Consider the following 15251-nt stretch of genomic DNA (forward strand, 5'->3'; position numbering starts at 1 on the left):
GAGGCCAAGGATTTCTGAGGTGAGAGCGCCACCTGCCGGTCCTGCTCAAAGGCAGGGACAGTCGGTCGCAGCTGTTCTGGGTCTGGGGACTTGGTCTCCACCGGAAACCCAGTCATTCTCGAGTCCCTAGTGGGACCACTCACGCGTCCATGCACGTCATGGGTACAGTGATCAGGCTTGTCACCAGTAACGACACGGAAAAGGTCAGAGCTCGTGACTTTATTACAGAAAAGTCCCAAGGTCCTGGAGCTCAGTCTATGTCAGGGATCCCCTCCCAGAGCCGAAGTGGGTGGCAGTTTTCGGAGCCGACTCCTGGGAGGACCCAGTTCCGCTTCTGGGGAGGGCGAAAGGGAGCCTCAGGTGGGAGGTGGTGCGTGCAGGTGGGAGCAGGTCACTCCCGGTCACCTGTACCAGCACAGGGGAGCTTTATATGACAAACACTTAAGAGCTTGTGTGCCAGGCGTGTGCCAGACACGGCTCTGAACGCCTTACCTGGGTTACCTAATGTAATCCTCACGAGGAAAATACGAGGTAGGTACTATCACTCTTCTTCCCATTGTACAAAGGAGGGAGCGGAGGGCCCGAGAGGCCAAGTAACTTGCCCAAGGACACACAGCCAGAGAAGGGTGGGGCTGCGATTGGATCCCGCCCGGAGCCCGCGCTCTCGACCACCCTCCAGGCTGCCTCCAGTTTCCTCATCTAACTAAAGGGCGTACCAGTCCCTCCTAGCCTCTCCAGCCTGTGCGGGGCTGGAGTTAGTTAGAGCCGCGAGGTGAACAGGCCTCATCAGTTCTGCGGGTCGGGCCCCAGGCGCACCCATCCCGGAGCTGCGATGCTGGGCCCCGGAGCCCCGCGGCGCTGAGCGTCCCGGAGAGCCCGGCTAGGGCTGCAGCTCGTACTGCTGCTCGGTGGCCGTGTTGAAGTCCTCGAGCACCGACTGCAGGAACTCGAAGGTGGGCCGCTCTTCGGGCCGGCTCCGCCAGCACTCGGCGATGACGCCGTGGTACAGCTCCGGGGGGCAGGAGTCCGGGCGCGGCATGCGGTAGCCCCGCTCCAGGTTGCGGATGACCTCGGGGTTGCTCATTCCTGAAGGCAGAGGGAACGCAGAGCTCCGCTGAAGGGCTGCAGGGGGCTGGCGAGGCACAGACCACCATCTCCTTCCTCACAGGCGGCCTGGCTGCCTGCCTGGTGCCACCTTTTACATCCCTTGAATTACTTTTCCCTGCCTGGAGAACCTCTGGACTCGAGGCTGTAGATTTCCTCCCTGGTGCCAGCAACTCCCTCACGGGTGAGACCCCACCTGTCTTACCTGGGAGCGCCCGGCACACAGCCGGAGCCCATCCCTCACTGGGCGGGTGCTCCAGGAAAACGCACCACCGGCTGACCTTCTGAGTGGGGCCGGGGGCTGGGGGTTTACAGTGGGAAGGGGCGCTTTGGGGAGTACACCCAAGGTGTAAGGCGAAGGGAGGGACAACCTGGTCTGAACCAATGGGGAGTAAACGAATTCAGACTCTTCACTTCATTCCAGGTCTGGGGGCTGGCTGACCTGTTGATGAGAGCCATGTGGAGGAAGGGGCAGAGCCCTGCCCTCAGGCTGGTGTGCCTGGGTTTCCGTCCCCACCATGGAGACTGCACTGGGACACACATCCGGGCAGCCCCGGGCACCAGGGTGGGATGTCGGCCATCACGGCCATCCCAAGACAGCAGGGAACCCAAGAGTTGCTGCTGCCGAAACTGCCTACCTGGGTAGGGCACCCGCCCGTAAGTGACGATTTCCATCAGGAGGATGCCAAAGGACCACACGTCCGCTTTGATGGTGAACACCCCAAAATGGATGGCCTCTGGGGCAGTCCACTTGATGGGGAACTTAGCCCCTGCAGGGAAAGCCATGGTCAGCTTCATGAGGCCATGACTGACTTTCCCCCGTGCCCACCCCACCCCCCTTCCTGCTCCCCTCACCCCACGCCCTTTTCAGGGCTTGGCCTGCCCTGCGTGACAGACTTGTCCAGGAAGTCACTGACAGCCACTAGGACACGTGACCTGGCGTGTGCAGACACCGGGGGCCACATCATGAGAGAGCGACATGGACAAAGTGTCACCCCCGTCAGCCTGTGTGTGGGCTTCACTGGGAAACCACCACGGGCTTCCATCTGGACAGAGACGGCCCTTTGCACGGGACCTGGCCTCATTCAGAACAGGAACTCATGGTGTGGGCAAGTCACTTGAACGTGTGCCTGCCTCAGTTAATCCTTTCCTGCCAAACGGAAATGATGACACACGGCTTGGGTGCTTCTGAGGGTCACAGCGAGGAGGGGATTCAAATCCTGCTGCCCCAGGAGGCCCTGCAGGTGGCTGCGGTCCAGTCAGCACTCAGAGCCCACGGCACCGCTCACACCTGATTCGCTCCCTCCTCGGCCCGGCTGTCCCGGCCGTCCAGCCTCACAACCGTCCTGCCATTCCCCCAGGGAACCACCATGTCGATCCCTCTCTGCGTCCACTGATTAATATGCTCAGCTGACATGGCTTGCTAGCTTGCTTGATAAATGTATGTGACTGCCTCAACTCCTCTCTCAAAGAGGATCTTTACTTCAGTTACATCGACAGAGTAAGCCTGAGGGCTCTGTGGAAACCTAATTAGGGTCCAAGGTTCTGCTGCTCACGCTTCAGAGCCGTGTTTCCTAAAGTGTGTCCTTTGAAACCCTAGTTCCTGGGAAGTTCATAGGCCACCGGAAAAGTATGTGGGGCTCGAATCAGTGTGGGGGACCCCAGGTGAAGCAGATGCACAGTTTCTGTGCTGCAGGACTTCTCAGGCCCTTCGACACACTGGAGTGCGTGGGAAATCACGCAGGGGGCGTGGTGGAGTCTGCAGTACCTCCACACCCACCTCCTCACCAGCATCCCTCAGGGGCACTAGCGCCCTGCGGAGCACTGTAGGGAAATGCCGATCTGCCCAGGGGAAGGCCGGAATTGTGGAAACACCGCAGCTCTCTGACCTCTTTGCACAGGGCTCCGCCGTGTGGTCACAAGGACAAGGGCAAGGGGTTTGGAGGTTGGGGAAGGTAGGGCACAAGGTCTCCCTGGGTTGGGAGTCTGCTCACCCTCTTGGGCAGTGTATTCGTTGTCGATGATCCGGGCCAAACCAAAGTCACCGATTTTGCAGCCCAAGGTCTCAGATACCAGGATGTTGGCCGCCCTGAGGTCTCGGTGGATTGAATTCATTTTCTCGATATACGCCATGCCTTCAGCAATCTGCGGGAACACGTCACACAGGGAAGGGCAGTGTGGGGACCTCCGTGCAAGGACCAAGCCCATCCAGCATCTCCCTACATAGCCCTATGGGGGCGAGGAAGGACCCAGCCCACCCTCACCACTACCCTGGCTACAGCCTTCATCCCCCCACAGTCTGGGAGGGGAAGGAATGCTTGTGTGTGCGTGTGTGTGTGTGTGTGTGTGTGTGTTTGGTAGGTACATGGGGGGGAAGGTTTGCTACTACAGAAGGAGCATTATTCTTGAATGGAGCAGACAGATAGCTTCCACTACTCCCCAGCTGAATAAGCTGTACACCCCTGTCCCCTCAAAGCCCGGAGAGGCAGAGACATCAGAACTAGGGGCTACCTGTACCCCTCACCCATCTCTCTTCTCCTCCCAAGTGTCTGCAGAGGAGAATGACAGCAGATGGAAGGCAAGAGAAAGAGGAGATCTCTTGACAGGGGAGGAGAAGAAAAGGAGGGGGCAGGAGACAGAGAAGAAAGTGAGGGGAAGGAAAAGGTTTCACCTCCTTGGCCAGCTGGAAGCACTGTTTTGGAGCGGGGTGCCGGTTTGGAATCATTGGCCCCTGGCACGTTGTTTAAGCTCCCTGGAATGTCACTGGACTGGCTGGAGCACAAGGAAAGGGGTCTCCAGGGCATGGAGTTGAGGGGAGTGTTAAATGAGGCACATGGTGGCGGACAGACATAACCCTGCACTGCTCCGTGGTGGGCCCTCAGGGGGCAGGGGCAGATCCCGATGAAACGGAGGCAGGAAAAGTGGAGGAGACTCTGTGTCTGTTTCTTGTCACCAGCACTGGGCCCGGAACAGCGTTTGTCCTGCTCGTGTGCCCTTTCGCCAAGGAAGCTCACTCAGGCTCTGTTCTCTGCGCTCCCAATGACAGACAAGAACCTGAGGCAGAGACTAGAAAGCCAGTTTGTCGACTCAGACCTGTGGTGGCAAGAAGCTGGCACTGGGATTGATCCTACCTCTCGTCTGTTTCCATTTGTATTGACTTATTCATGGATTCTTCATTCATTCATTCATTCTTTTGCTAAATCATTCCATCAACACACATTTACTGGTATGGTACTGTGGGGACTACAAAGCTAAGTACCAAATATTTTATTCTGGACAGCATTTAGCAGTACTAATGCCATTTAAAAATATACATTGAGCACTACTAGAAATAAAAAAAAAAGGTTGAGTAGAACCCAGATCTACTTTCAAGGAGAAAAATCTGCCTTGAGTGATGCTAACGAGAACACGCGAGCCAAGTGCTCTCTAGCACTCTTCTGTCCAGGAGAACTTGACTTGGGCCATGGACATCGATTAGGATTCTTCCAGGTGGAAGAGAGTCAACGGCATCCTGGGAAGAGAGGCAACGGCTCACAGGACACTAGGAAGCTGCCGCATGCCTGCAAAGTAGGGCACCCCAGGTTGTGGTTGGAGGGGAGCTTTGCATTTTATCCTGTTGAGCAGGAAAAAGAGCACCCAGAAGGACGTTTAGTGTGAGTGCGTGTGTGTGTGTGAGTGAGTGAGTGCATATGTGCACATGTGGTGAGGTGCTAACATGGCCAGAACATGGTTTAGAAACTGACCCCCTAGGAGGTTCTGATTTTTGGTTTCTTAACTCTCAGCATCTTGACCAGACCTACGTATAAATTGAGGTGGTTTCCACATCCTTTACCCCTGGGTGACCCAAGATTTACCCTCGGACTGCATGCAAGACAGGGAGAGTGAAAGGAGGAAAAGAAAGAACAGAGTTCACAGGTTTATCACTCTTACGTGGTTTGAAACCGGTTACCAGCGCTAATTTTCCGAGACCACCCCACCAGCCTCCTCAAAGCTGTCCCTGGAAAAGGGGTGTGGTGACCTCAGTTCCTGCACTGATGCTAATAGCAGATAAGGCCAGAGAGGTGGGGAGGGGTGCTGTGGGGTGAGGGGAGGTTTCCTTTCCGAAGCCGGATGAGTGTGTGGGTTTACGTCTCACAGGTTGACCACAAATTTTCTGCTGAGAGTTCCAGTTTTAACAGACACACACTCGAGGCCACCAGCTGGGTTTCCTGACAGCTAGAGCCCTCAGCTAAAATCTCTGGGGAGGACAGACCCCCCTCTCCATTTTCCCACCTCTTACAGAAGGCATTTGTGAGCACCATCTGAGGAAGAAATGAGGTCACCACAAAACCCTTGCCGACCACGTTAAATGGAATTCATGCAAACTCTCTGGGTTTTCCACCCCACCATCCGTCCCCCCTCTCTTCCTTATGATAGAACCCACCTCATCTCATCGTGGCTGCCTAAATAAGGACTACATTTCCCAAGCTCCCTTGCAGCTAGGTGTTGGCCTGGTGACTCTGTGGTCAGGAAGATGTAAGAGCAAGTTCAGTGGGTGGCCTCAGGGACATGTCTCTAGGGAGGAGGGTAGGCTTTCAACCCTTTTTACTTCTTCCTGCTGACCGAGAAGAGGACGAGATGGTGTAGTGTGAACAGCCCCCTGGACACTCACATGATGTGCTAAGACACCCAACAGGTGAAAAAAACCTGGGGCCCTGTGACTTTGAGGAGCAGACCTATCTACCAATCCAGACTCTCCACTTTTGAATGTTTACACATTAAGCCGTTATTCCCTTGGGTGTCCTGTCTTTCACAGCACAGCCTAAATCAGATAGATACAACCTCTGGATAGTTGATTCTGTTAAGCCACAGGGCCGGGAATAGAGACCTAGGGGCCTTGGCCATTGGTACTCAGGCCCCACTGTGCTTGGTAGCTCACAAACCTGGGCCGACATGTCGATCAGTCTTGAAAGGGACAATCGGCTACCTTCATCCGTCTTCAAGAAATCCAGCAAGCATCCTAAGGAAGGAAATGTTGCAGCTGCACTCCTTCAAATGCCCCCACCCTAGGCTCGCCCCCTCCCTGGCGATGCCAGCCTCCTCCAGGTGTGGGCTGCTCCCCGCCTGGGGCCAGAAGTAGGTGGTGCTCTGCTCCATCCCTTGTCCACAGAGAAGAAGTCCACCCACAGAGGCAGGGTGCCTTCTGCTTTACAGAATTCCCACCTTGATCTCCACAGCACCCCAGGAGGCAGCTGATATGCTCCCAGCCCCTCACGAGAAGTTAGGTTTCAGCCAGGTTCAGGGTCACAAGCCAGGGTGCCCGGAGCAGAACCTGCTCTCTGACTCTAAGTTTAGTGCTCATTCCTGGCATAGCATTCTTGCCTTCTTCACCCGTTGTTGGAGAGACTATGCCTCTGAGCACCAGAATGGAGAGACCCATCCCCTGGATTTGGTGCAGGGGACAAATGGGGGTCCTCGGTGGCATCTAAAAGCCGGGAGGGACACACACTTGAGGTGTGGCTAAGAGCTGAGCAGGGAAGCCATTGGGTCCCCAGGCCCAGTGTGGGGCCCCCTTCATGGTGACATTTAAGGAACTGTATTAGCACGGCTTATAGCACAGCTTCTAAGGGAACCTTAGAGTCCTGCAGGAAGTAGCGTGTGGTCAGCATCACGGGAGCAGGGAGAAGGAGGTCAAAGGCCAAGGCTGGACCCCAGGTCCACTGTCCCACAAGGGCTTGGCCACACTGTGGACCTCAGAGGCCAGCTCACCTAACCTCTCTTTTCACGGTGTGCTAAAATGTTCATATGGTTGTAAAAGGTCCCGTGGCTGGTAAGCGGTAGAGCTGGGACTTGAACCATCTCTGGAAGCCCAGAGATGGGCTACTCCCCTTCAACTTGTCATGCTCTGTCCTCCCCAGCAGGCATCAAACAGTGCCGGGCATAGACGACACACTCCAACTGCTCCCGAACGGAGGACACGGCTCTACAGAACCACTGACCTGTCTTGCTTTTCACCTCCCTCCCCTCCTACCCCATGCGTGTGGGACACCCTAGACACACAGGACGTTGGCTACTCCATCCAGCCCATGGCCCAGCGATCCCTGCACAGGTCCCCTGGCCAGGCAAACCCATGGCAGCAGATGGGCCTCTGCCTTCTCGGCCCCTAAGCCTGTCCCTTTCCCCCTGCCCCTCCCCGCCTCTGTCTGAGGGACACAAGCCCCCACGGGGCACCACCTCTGGCCATGTACTCGGTCACGATGTAGATGGGCTCCTTGGTGACTACGGCATAGAGACGAACCAGCCTCTCATGCTGGAGAGTTTTCATCAGGTTGGCCTCGCCCAGGAAGGCCTCCGGAGACATGGTCCCCTCCTTCAAGGTCTTGATGGCTACCTTCATGTTGTTTTTGTAATAACCTGAGGCAGGACAGGGGATGGAGTGGGGGAGAGAACAAAGAAGCCATTCAGCAGAGGCTGCAGGAGCAGATCCCTTAACCATTATCTACATAAGCTTCCAGGAGCCATCCCTATGCTGGGGGTGGGGGAGCTACCTGCCCAGTAAGAGGCCCAGGCCTGGAATGTACAGCTCCCGCTGGTGATGCATGTGCCAGCTTATCTTGCCGGTTGCCAGCCTGTCTCAGCCTCCCTCAGGAAGTTGAGAAACAGTGTTCTATGCCTCCATCCCCTCCTCTGTGAAATGGGTATCATAGCCTCTCCCTTCCCCCTCACAAGCCTTTCTAGGGGAAGCAGGATGCTTTGTGCAAATCCTGAGCCTCCTGTGCTTCAGGGTGCAGGGAGGGGAGAGAGAGGCTCTCGGCACAGCCCATACTCACCCATCCAGACTTCACCAAACTGCCCAGAACCAAGTCTCCTGACCAGCTTGAGAGACTGGCGGGGGATTTCCCATTCATCCTGGGCCCAGGGGTTCTGAGGAGCCAGGCTCACACAGGGTTGGGTTAGCTTTTGGCATAAACCATCCCCTTTCTCTGCATTAGGGAAGAAGAAATGGGGCTGGAGGTTACCAGAGCAGCCAGGCTGGCCCCTGTCCCAGCTGTACCCCCGCCTTCTTGCTAGCCCCCCCACCCCCAAGTGCGTGTATGTACATGCGCGCACACACACACTCAGCTCTTTTCACTTCGCATAAAGCATAGCATAAAGCATTAACCTGCTCTCTCTATGCCTGAAAGTACTTGTTACTCTCCAGGTGCTTGAATGCTGATCCAGTAGAAGAGATTAGGTACACAGACTGAATCACTATGGTGACAGTTGTCAACTCCAAGGTAGCACCCATGATTCTCAATCTTGAGATCTTAGCGATAGAGAGATACAAGGGCTGCTCTGGCACAAGCCCCACCCCATCAGCGGCCCCTCTTACTGGAGTAGTGCTGCACCAGAGCCTGGAGCGTGGGGAAGGTGATTCGGGGGGAGATGTAATAGCCTCCTTCATCCAGGGAGCGGATCTTATAGTGTTTGATCACCTCCCCCTGGGTGGTCGAGTCTTTCACAGACAGGGAGAAGGCACCTGGAGGGTTAATAAAGATGCCTGCATGAGAGGTAAGGCACACAGAGGGAAAAGCAGGCTGGGGATGGGGCTTCATTCCAATGCCGTGGGAAAAGCTCCCTGGATGCTGCTCCCCATTTTGACCATAGCCATGAGCTGCCTTTTCCTTCATCTCGACCCCAAGCCCCCTGGAAGCTTCCCTGTCTGCTCCATCTGACCCTGTTCTTGATGTTCCTCCCAGAGTCTCCCAAAGCTCCGCCAGGGAACCTCGGGCCTCTGGAACAGGCAGGACAGTCTTAGGAATCATGATGTCCCTCCCCTGGGCACCTGGTCACCAGCGACCTTTTGCCATGGGATATTGAGAAATGTAGAGCTGTTGGAGGGACTAAAAGATTGAGTGATTGATTCATTCACTCATTCTGGCTTAAAAACGCTGTCTACTACCACACGCAACACCAAAGCCCAACCGCAAGCACCGCTGTCCAGGGAGGAGAGGGAGCTAGCTATTTCCCGGGGGCTCTGTTCCCGTTCATTCGCACGTCTGTGTGCTTTGCCATCTCTGCTGGTGTTTCCTGGAAGACAAGGGCTAGCAGACTCTAGGACTTAAGCGCAATTGAAGGAGGCGTGAGTTCCCAGTGGAGAAATGTCTGCCCATAAACTCGATGTTTTCATAAAACGCCTCTGTCCAGCTCTCTGGGTTCCACGCCCCCACTCTTACTTGGGAGACCAGATAGCTGAGGCCCAAAAAGCAGATGTCATTTGCTCCAGGTCACCCCTCTGCTTGTTAATTGGCAGGCTTGGGGACCCCAGCGTCCTGCCAGAGGGCTCTTCTATGGAGAGCAGTACCACCCTTCCCCACCAGGTGTCAGGCTCGGACACTTTGTTTTCTGGGTGCGGACACTTGATCTTCAGATGTGCTGTTCGTCTATATAGACATCTGTCCTTTCTGCTCAGACCACCACTCTTTCTCAAACCCCTTCTCCCCTCCCATCTCCCTTAACGTCCTTTCTCATCACCTACTTAAAAAAGGATGCTGAGATTCCATGCACCCCATCGGGGCACCATGCCAGGGCCACAGCCCACACCACGCCTGCCACCCCAGCCCCAGCCGCATGCTGCAAACGGTCTCCCCTACCTTGCACCGGGTCGGTGCAACTTTGCCCCAGTATTTAGGGACCTGAAGAGTGGCTCTGGTGAGTTCATTCGTCCTCACACCACTGGAGTGAGGAAAAGGGTTTTTCTCCCCATTTCCTCAGCGGTCAGCCAAGGGGGCCCGCTCCCTTCCAGCAGAGCCTCTGCCCGAGCTCATAATCTAGAGCCCCTCACTTGCCCAGGCTCATCCAAGGGCTGTCTCTATATCTTTCTTTACAATTTGGTATTTTTCTCAAAGGGGACCTCCAAGTCCTATCAGCTTCAGGTTCACAAAATCTGGATCCCCTGCCCTGCCTCCTGAATGTGCTGGGCACGCACAGTCTCTGGGGGCCCAGGGACTAAGATTTCTTAGCATGAGAAAGACCACCTGCTTTTGGACTGGGAGACTGGGGGCCCCTCACATGGGTGTCAACACAGTGAGGCTTGAGAATCTGAGAGACAGCCTGGAGGCCACAGGGGCTGGAATGCACTCCCCCTGCTTCTGGGTTCCTCCCCCGTGTTGCAGTCACCAGATGTGACCTCCAGATGCAGACAGAGGGTCTTGCTTTGGAGTTCTGAGGAGAATGTGTGTAGACGTGTGTCGGGGGGTAGGTGTCAGGGGTGATGGTGCCTGGCCGCCCCGCAGCCCCAGCTCCCTCTGGCCAGGGCCCATCTTGGCCTCTCTTCCCATGGTGGGCAAGGACAGGAGGAGGGACCCCACCCTTAGAGAACCCCTTCCTCCTCCACGTTGAGGTTGGGAGTTCCTTTCCCTCCAGAGGACACCTTAGCCATAGGCAATGATAAAAACATCATTTCCAGGGTGAAATGACATGATATTTGGGATTTGCTTCAAAATAATAAGTGTAGGTGGGGATATACATGAAACGAGATGGGATGAGTCAAACATTGTTGAAGCTGGGTCTTGGGTACAAGGGGTTCCATTATACGACTCTCTCTGTTTCTGTATGTGTTTATTTAAAATATTCTACAGCCCCAGCTGGTGTGGCTCAGTGGATTGAGTGCTGGTCTGCAAACCAAAGGGTTGCTGGTTCTATTCCCAGTTGGGGCACATGCCCGGGTTGTGGGCCAGGTCCCAGTGCGGGGGGCATGAGAGGCAACCACACATCGATGTTTCTCTCCCTGTCTTTCTCCCTCCCTTCCCCTCTCTCAAAAAATAAATAAATAAAATCTTTAAAATAAAAATTAAAAAAATATTCTACAACATTCCCCTCCCAGTGCACTGGCAGCCGCCCACACTCACCTTTGCTGGTCTCACTCTCTCTAATAAGAAAGGAGCCCACATTATTGATTGGAGCCAGAAGCTTCCTCTCAGCGTCTTTCCGGCTAATTGATCTAAAGAACCACCTGGAGAAGCACAAAGGCAGGCAAGCCTCAGAGAGTGGCCATGCTCATCAGAATATTCTCATCCAAACCTCCCTCCTAAGCTGTCCCTCTGCCCCCAAGAAATATAATACGTGTTCCTGCCGCAAGTTAACTTTGAACCGAGTTAACCTTTGATCCATGAAATGCCTCTCAGTGCCTGTGCTCCCTTTTCTCCCCACTTCTGGACTTACTGTTTTCTTGAAATGAAACAGAAACATTATTTGGGTGCCTTTGTTAATTTCACTGTGGGAAAAGGCACCCAACCACCTACTCTCAGAGCACACCCTCCTTGGGGTCAGGATTCTGAAGGAGATTCTCAGAGCTCCATTCCCACCATGTGCCCCTGAGCCTGGACTGGTCAGTGTGGAAGTGTCCCTTGGTCCTGCTTGCTGTTCCAGGGAAGGACACAGTGCCAGAGTACTGGACAAGGACCCCTCCCAAGGGCTACTACCATCACGACATGAGGGACACTGGCTGAGGCCACAAACCCGGTTCCTGTACTTTGCTCCTGAGTTTGACAGACTCTGAGTTCCTTCAGGGAGGAGCCACATCTCACTCCTTTTGCAGCTTCTCCAGGGCTCAGGCAGAGCTGGGCTCTAGAGTCTGTCTGTTCAGTGCCTTGTATGTGAGTGAATTGGTAGCTGAGGCTGGTAGCAGACCTTCCTGGTGCGGTTTGGAAGTGGGTTATGACAAGGCTGCTCCTCTATAAGCCAGTTCTGAATGAGGCCACCATCCTGGGAGCCCCACCTGCCATGTCCAAGCCCCTGAGTCCTGCCCACTGAGGGCACTAGAGGAGTCAGAGCTGATCACAGTGCCTCTTTGTTAGCTTATATGGCCATGGGACATCGGGGACGTTTCTGTCCAGGCAAGAGATGGCTCCCATTTGACAGATGGGAAGAGCGGGGTGCTCACAGAGGAGCGACTCCCTCGTATCACACAGTGATTGAAATGTTGTCCAGGACAGCAGACAAGCCTTCCCCAGGAGCCCCAGCTCCCTGCCCCTTTCCTGCCCCCTCCATGCTGGGTTCACATCTTTGGCCACTGTCTGGCCGCCCTGCATGGCAGCCCACGGAGCAGAAGCAGCAAGCATGCCTCTGCTTTGACAGCCCTTCCCTCTGTCCACCTACTTTTCTATTTCCAGGGTCTCTACTCGGGCCACAAAGTTGCTGGGCACGTAGCCTTCTCTTCCCGTGATGAGAGACTTGGCCAACCACCAGTCTCCAGATCTAAGGGCAGAAGGGAAAAACAAAAATGAGGTGCTGGCTCAGACGGGCCTCCCTCTGGGGCAGCTCACAGCCCTCCATGCCGCGGTCTCACCCTTGCCAGGCAGAGGGTTCGCAGAGGCAGACCGTGCGGCAGATGAGAGCTAAAGCAAGTCGCTCGGTGACTCGAGGGCTATCAGGGCTATTTCTAACACACCGGTTAGAAATAGCCGATCCAGGGGAGAAAGGGATGGCATAGCCCCCAGGGAATGCTTTGTCCAGACAGACTGACCAACCCACTGGGGACCCTGGCCAATAGTGAGTGGCCTTCCTCTTGAATAATGGACACCTTTAGAATGTAGTGAGCAAATCGGGACTGGACAGGAAAGCCAAAACAGAAGAGCTACTAACGAAAGGAGGAATGGGGAAGCCCATGGATAGTCAAAAGGTCAGGATTTTCATGCTTTTAGTTCAAGGTCGTTGTAGAATTTCAAGAACAAAGCAGGCCCTCAGGACTCTACAGGACAATCCAGGTGTTTGAGAGCAGATTCTGGAGGAGTTTCTGAGAAGGAACAGTGGAAATAAATACAGTGCATTTTATAAGTTGAATCCCATCAAGATCTCATCTGGCAAGGGAGCAAATATGGACACAACTGACTCCAGCACAAAGCTGTGATGGAGCGGCTAGGCAAGTGGCATGGGTGTCAGGAGGGCTGCATGGAGGAGGTGACATTATCGGCAAGCTTTGAAGGAAGAGTAGGGTTTTTAAAATTAAATTTATTGGGGAGACATTGGTTCATAAGATCACACAGGTTTCAATTACACATTCCCGTGACACAAGATCTGGATGTTGCACTGTGTGCCCACCACCCAAAGTCAAACCGGAAGAGCAGGATTTTGACAGCAGCGTAAGAAACCACCTCGCCACTTTGGGTGGGGAAGGCTTTGGAAAGGCAGGTGGAAGGAAGATGGTTGGGTCAATACAGAAGATGCTGGGAAACCCATCTTGGGGCTGGGCAATGGAGCAAATATTGTAGAGGCGGTCAGAGAGAGCACAGTGGGGTGGAGGGAGGTAGCTGCACGGATGGGTGGGTGTCCTGCCCGCTGTGACATGGAGCCGCAGAGACCCTGACCATGAGGTGGCATTCTGGAACTTACTCTTTGAGGATCTGCAGCTTCTCCCCTTTCAGCATCTGCAGGTCACGGTCATTCACTGCCATGTAGTCATACAGCGCCACCACAAAATGCTCTTCTAGAGGGAACAAGGAAGAGATGGCCACCACTCAGGCCCACTGAGATGATGGTAGGGGCCGAGCTAAGCCTGTGCTATAAGCTGTCTTCTGGCTGCTAAGAGGGTCAGGGAAAGGCAAGGACAGAGAGGAAGCCAGAGTGAGCCTTCTCACTCGCTGATGCAGAAGAAGAAATTTCTATCTGGTGGACTGACCTTGACCCTGGGAACGAGGACATACTGCCTCTCTGAACCCATCGAATCTTCCCTTCTAGAGCCCACATAGAAACCCGAAGGCCTAGATGGGGCTACTGTGTGAGGGAGTCGATAGCCAGAGGTCTAGGAGATCAGCAGACCCCAGTTTGGAAACCGGAGTTGGCTGATTCCTTACCTCCTGGAGGCATATGAGCTTCTCTCTCCCCCTTCCTCCCCTGTCCCTTCCAGGCTCTATCTCAAAGGGAGTGGTGGTCTTGGAACATGGCAAGTGTAACTTAGACCTGCGGCCATGTCCAGGGCCCCGTCATGGTGCTTCTGGCTGGCAGTGCCCCTGCTTGCTAGTGGTCCCTAGAATGGAGGTGGAGAGAGGGCTCTAGAGCTTGGCATGGCACCACTCAAGTGACCACTGCCGGCAATAAGGGCTTTCTGCGGTGCTCTGGGGAGCCGAGACCCGCCTGGGGGAGGTCACCCAGAGACCACCTAGCTCTCTGGGAGTGGATGAGTCAGCTTTGTCACAAATGCTTGGTGTGACCTTGGGCTAGTCACCTTCCCTCAGTGGGAAGAGGGGGTTGGAACAGATGATAGAGGCCACTCTGGTGTCGAGATTCAAATTCTTGTGCCAAAAGTAGTTCGTTTATTTCCTTCCCCTGGGCTTCCTTCCTGGAGATATGACCCCCTGTCAGGGAGTGAAGAATGGCCCCTGTGCTAATTCACTGGAATCCCCAACAGGATAAGTGACACCAGGTGAGGTGTCAGTGCCTCCCGTGTGGGCGAATGAGTGACGGAGGCCCAGGCTCACGGAGGCCGGCCTTCCCGGTGGCGTGTGGAAGGGAGCTGTGAGGATGCGGGGTGTTCTCTCCTGCACACCTCTTGCCCACCAAAGTGCACGTGGAGCCTGGGGGTGAGGGAAGGTGGCATGGGTGGTAAGAAGGCCAGCAGAGGGCAAGGGCCATGAGGAACAAGACCGAGGACTGGGAGGGAGGACGCAGAACCATGGGTCCTCACCCTTTGAGGCTGGGAGCTAGATCGTTGAAAGCTTGGGCTTAATGATGCTGTTTGTATTCACTGTAACTCTTGTCTTTTTGTGCTCATTTATAGTTTGTAAAGTCTCCGAGGAAATACCCACCCAGGCTCAGGTACAGTAAAGGAACTGGTGCCCGGCTGCTGGAGAGGCCCCCAAGGGCAGGTGAAGCTGGGCCAGCGCTGGCCCCAGGCCACCCTGCTCCTCCTCCCTCAACCTCCCCAGCCCTCCAAGTCTGGGTCTGGAGAGGTGGCCTGCGGAGCCTCAGCTTCCAGAGCAGCCCCTTCTTACCTTGATCCGGGTGTGTGTCGGGAGGTACAGGAGCTAGGTGGTTAAACACGACCTGGAGCAAAAATACATGGCCTCTGCGTCAGTTCAGCGCCCTGCAGCCTGGGCAGGGCCTGCTGGGTGGTGAGCGAGTCTGCTGTGAGTCAGCACAGGAGTTTGCCCAGGTCACTTCCATTCCCCAGGTACCAGTGCCGTCTCGAA

The 15251-nt window shown here is 55.1% G+C and overlaps 1 protein-coding gene across 3 annotated transcripts in view; it reads right to left on the reverse strand.

Moving 5' to 3' along the window:
• Positions 1–204: 204 nt before the first annotated feature.
• Positions 205–15251, reverse strand: part of BLK (BLK proto-oncogene, Src family tyrosine kinase) — a 54725-nt gene continuing 39678 nt past the window's right edge. For 2 of the 3 annotated variants that reach the window (XM_036032016.1, XM_028520176.2), the window contains exons 3-13: positions 15054–15105; positions 13456–13549; positions 12223–12321; positions 10974–11077; positions 8456–8602; positions 7914–8066; positions 7318–7497; positions 6027–6103; positions 3099–3249; positions 1743–1874; positions 205–1086 (exon numbers count right to left, since the gene is read on the reverse strand). In XM_036032016.1, coding sequence (XP_035887909.1) covers positions 881–1086; positions 1743–1874; positions 3099–3249; positions 6027–6103; positions 7318–7497; positions 7914–8066; positions 8456–8602; positions 10974–11077; positions 12223–12321; positions 13456–13549; positions 15054–15105 — 1395 coding nt within the window. In that variant the 3' untranslated portion in view covers positions 205–880. The remainder of the gene's footprint in view (positions 1087–1742; positions 1875–3098; positions 3250–6026; positions 6104–7317; positions 7498–7913; positions 8067–8455; positions 8603–10973; positions 11078–12222; positions 12322–13455; positions 13550–15053; positions 15106–15251) is intronic. The other variant, XM_036032017.1, reaches the window with a different exon arrangement.

This window comes from Phyllostomus discolor, chromosome 8 (genome assembly GCF_004126475.2).
Source record: "Phyllostomus discolor isolate MPI-MPIP mPhyDis1 chromosome 8, mPhyDis1.pri.v3, whole genome shotgun sequence".
NCBI lineage: Eukaryota > Metazoa > Chordata > Mammalia > Chiroptera > Phyllostomidae > Phyllostomus > Phyllostomus discolor.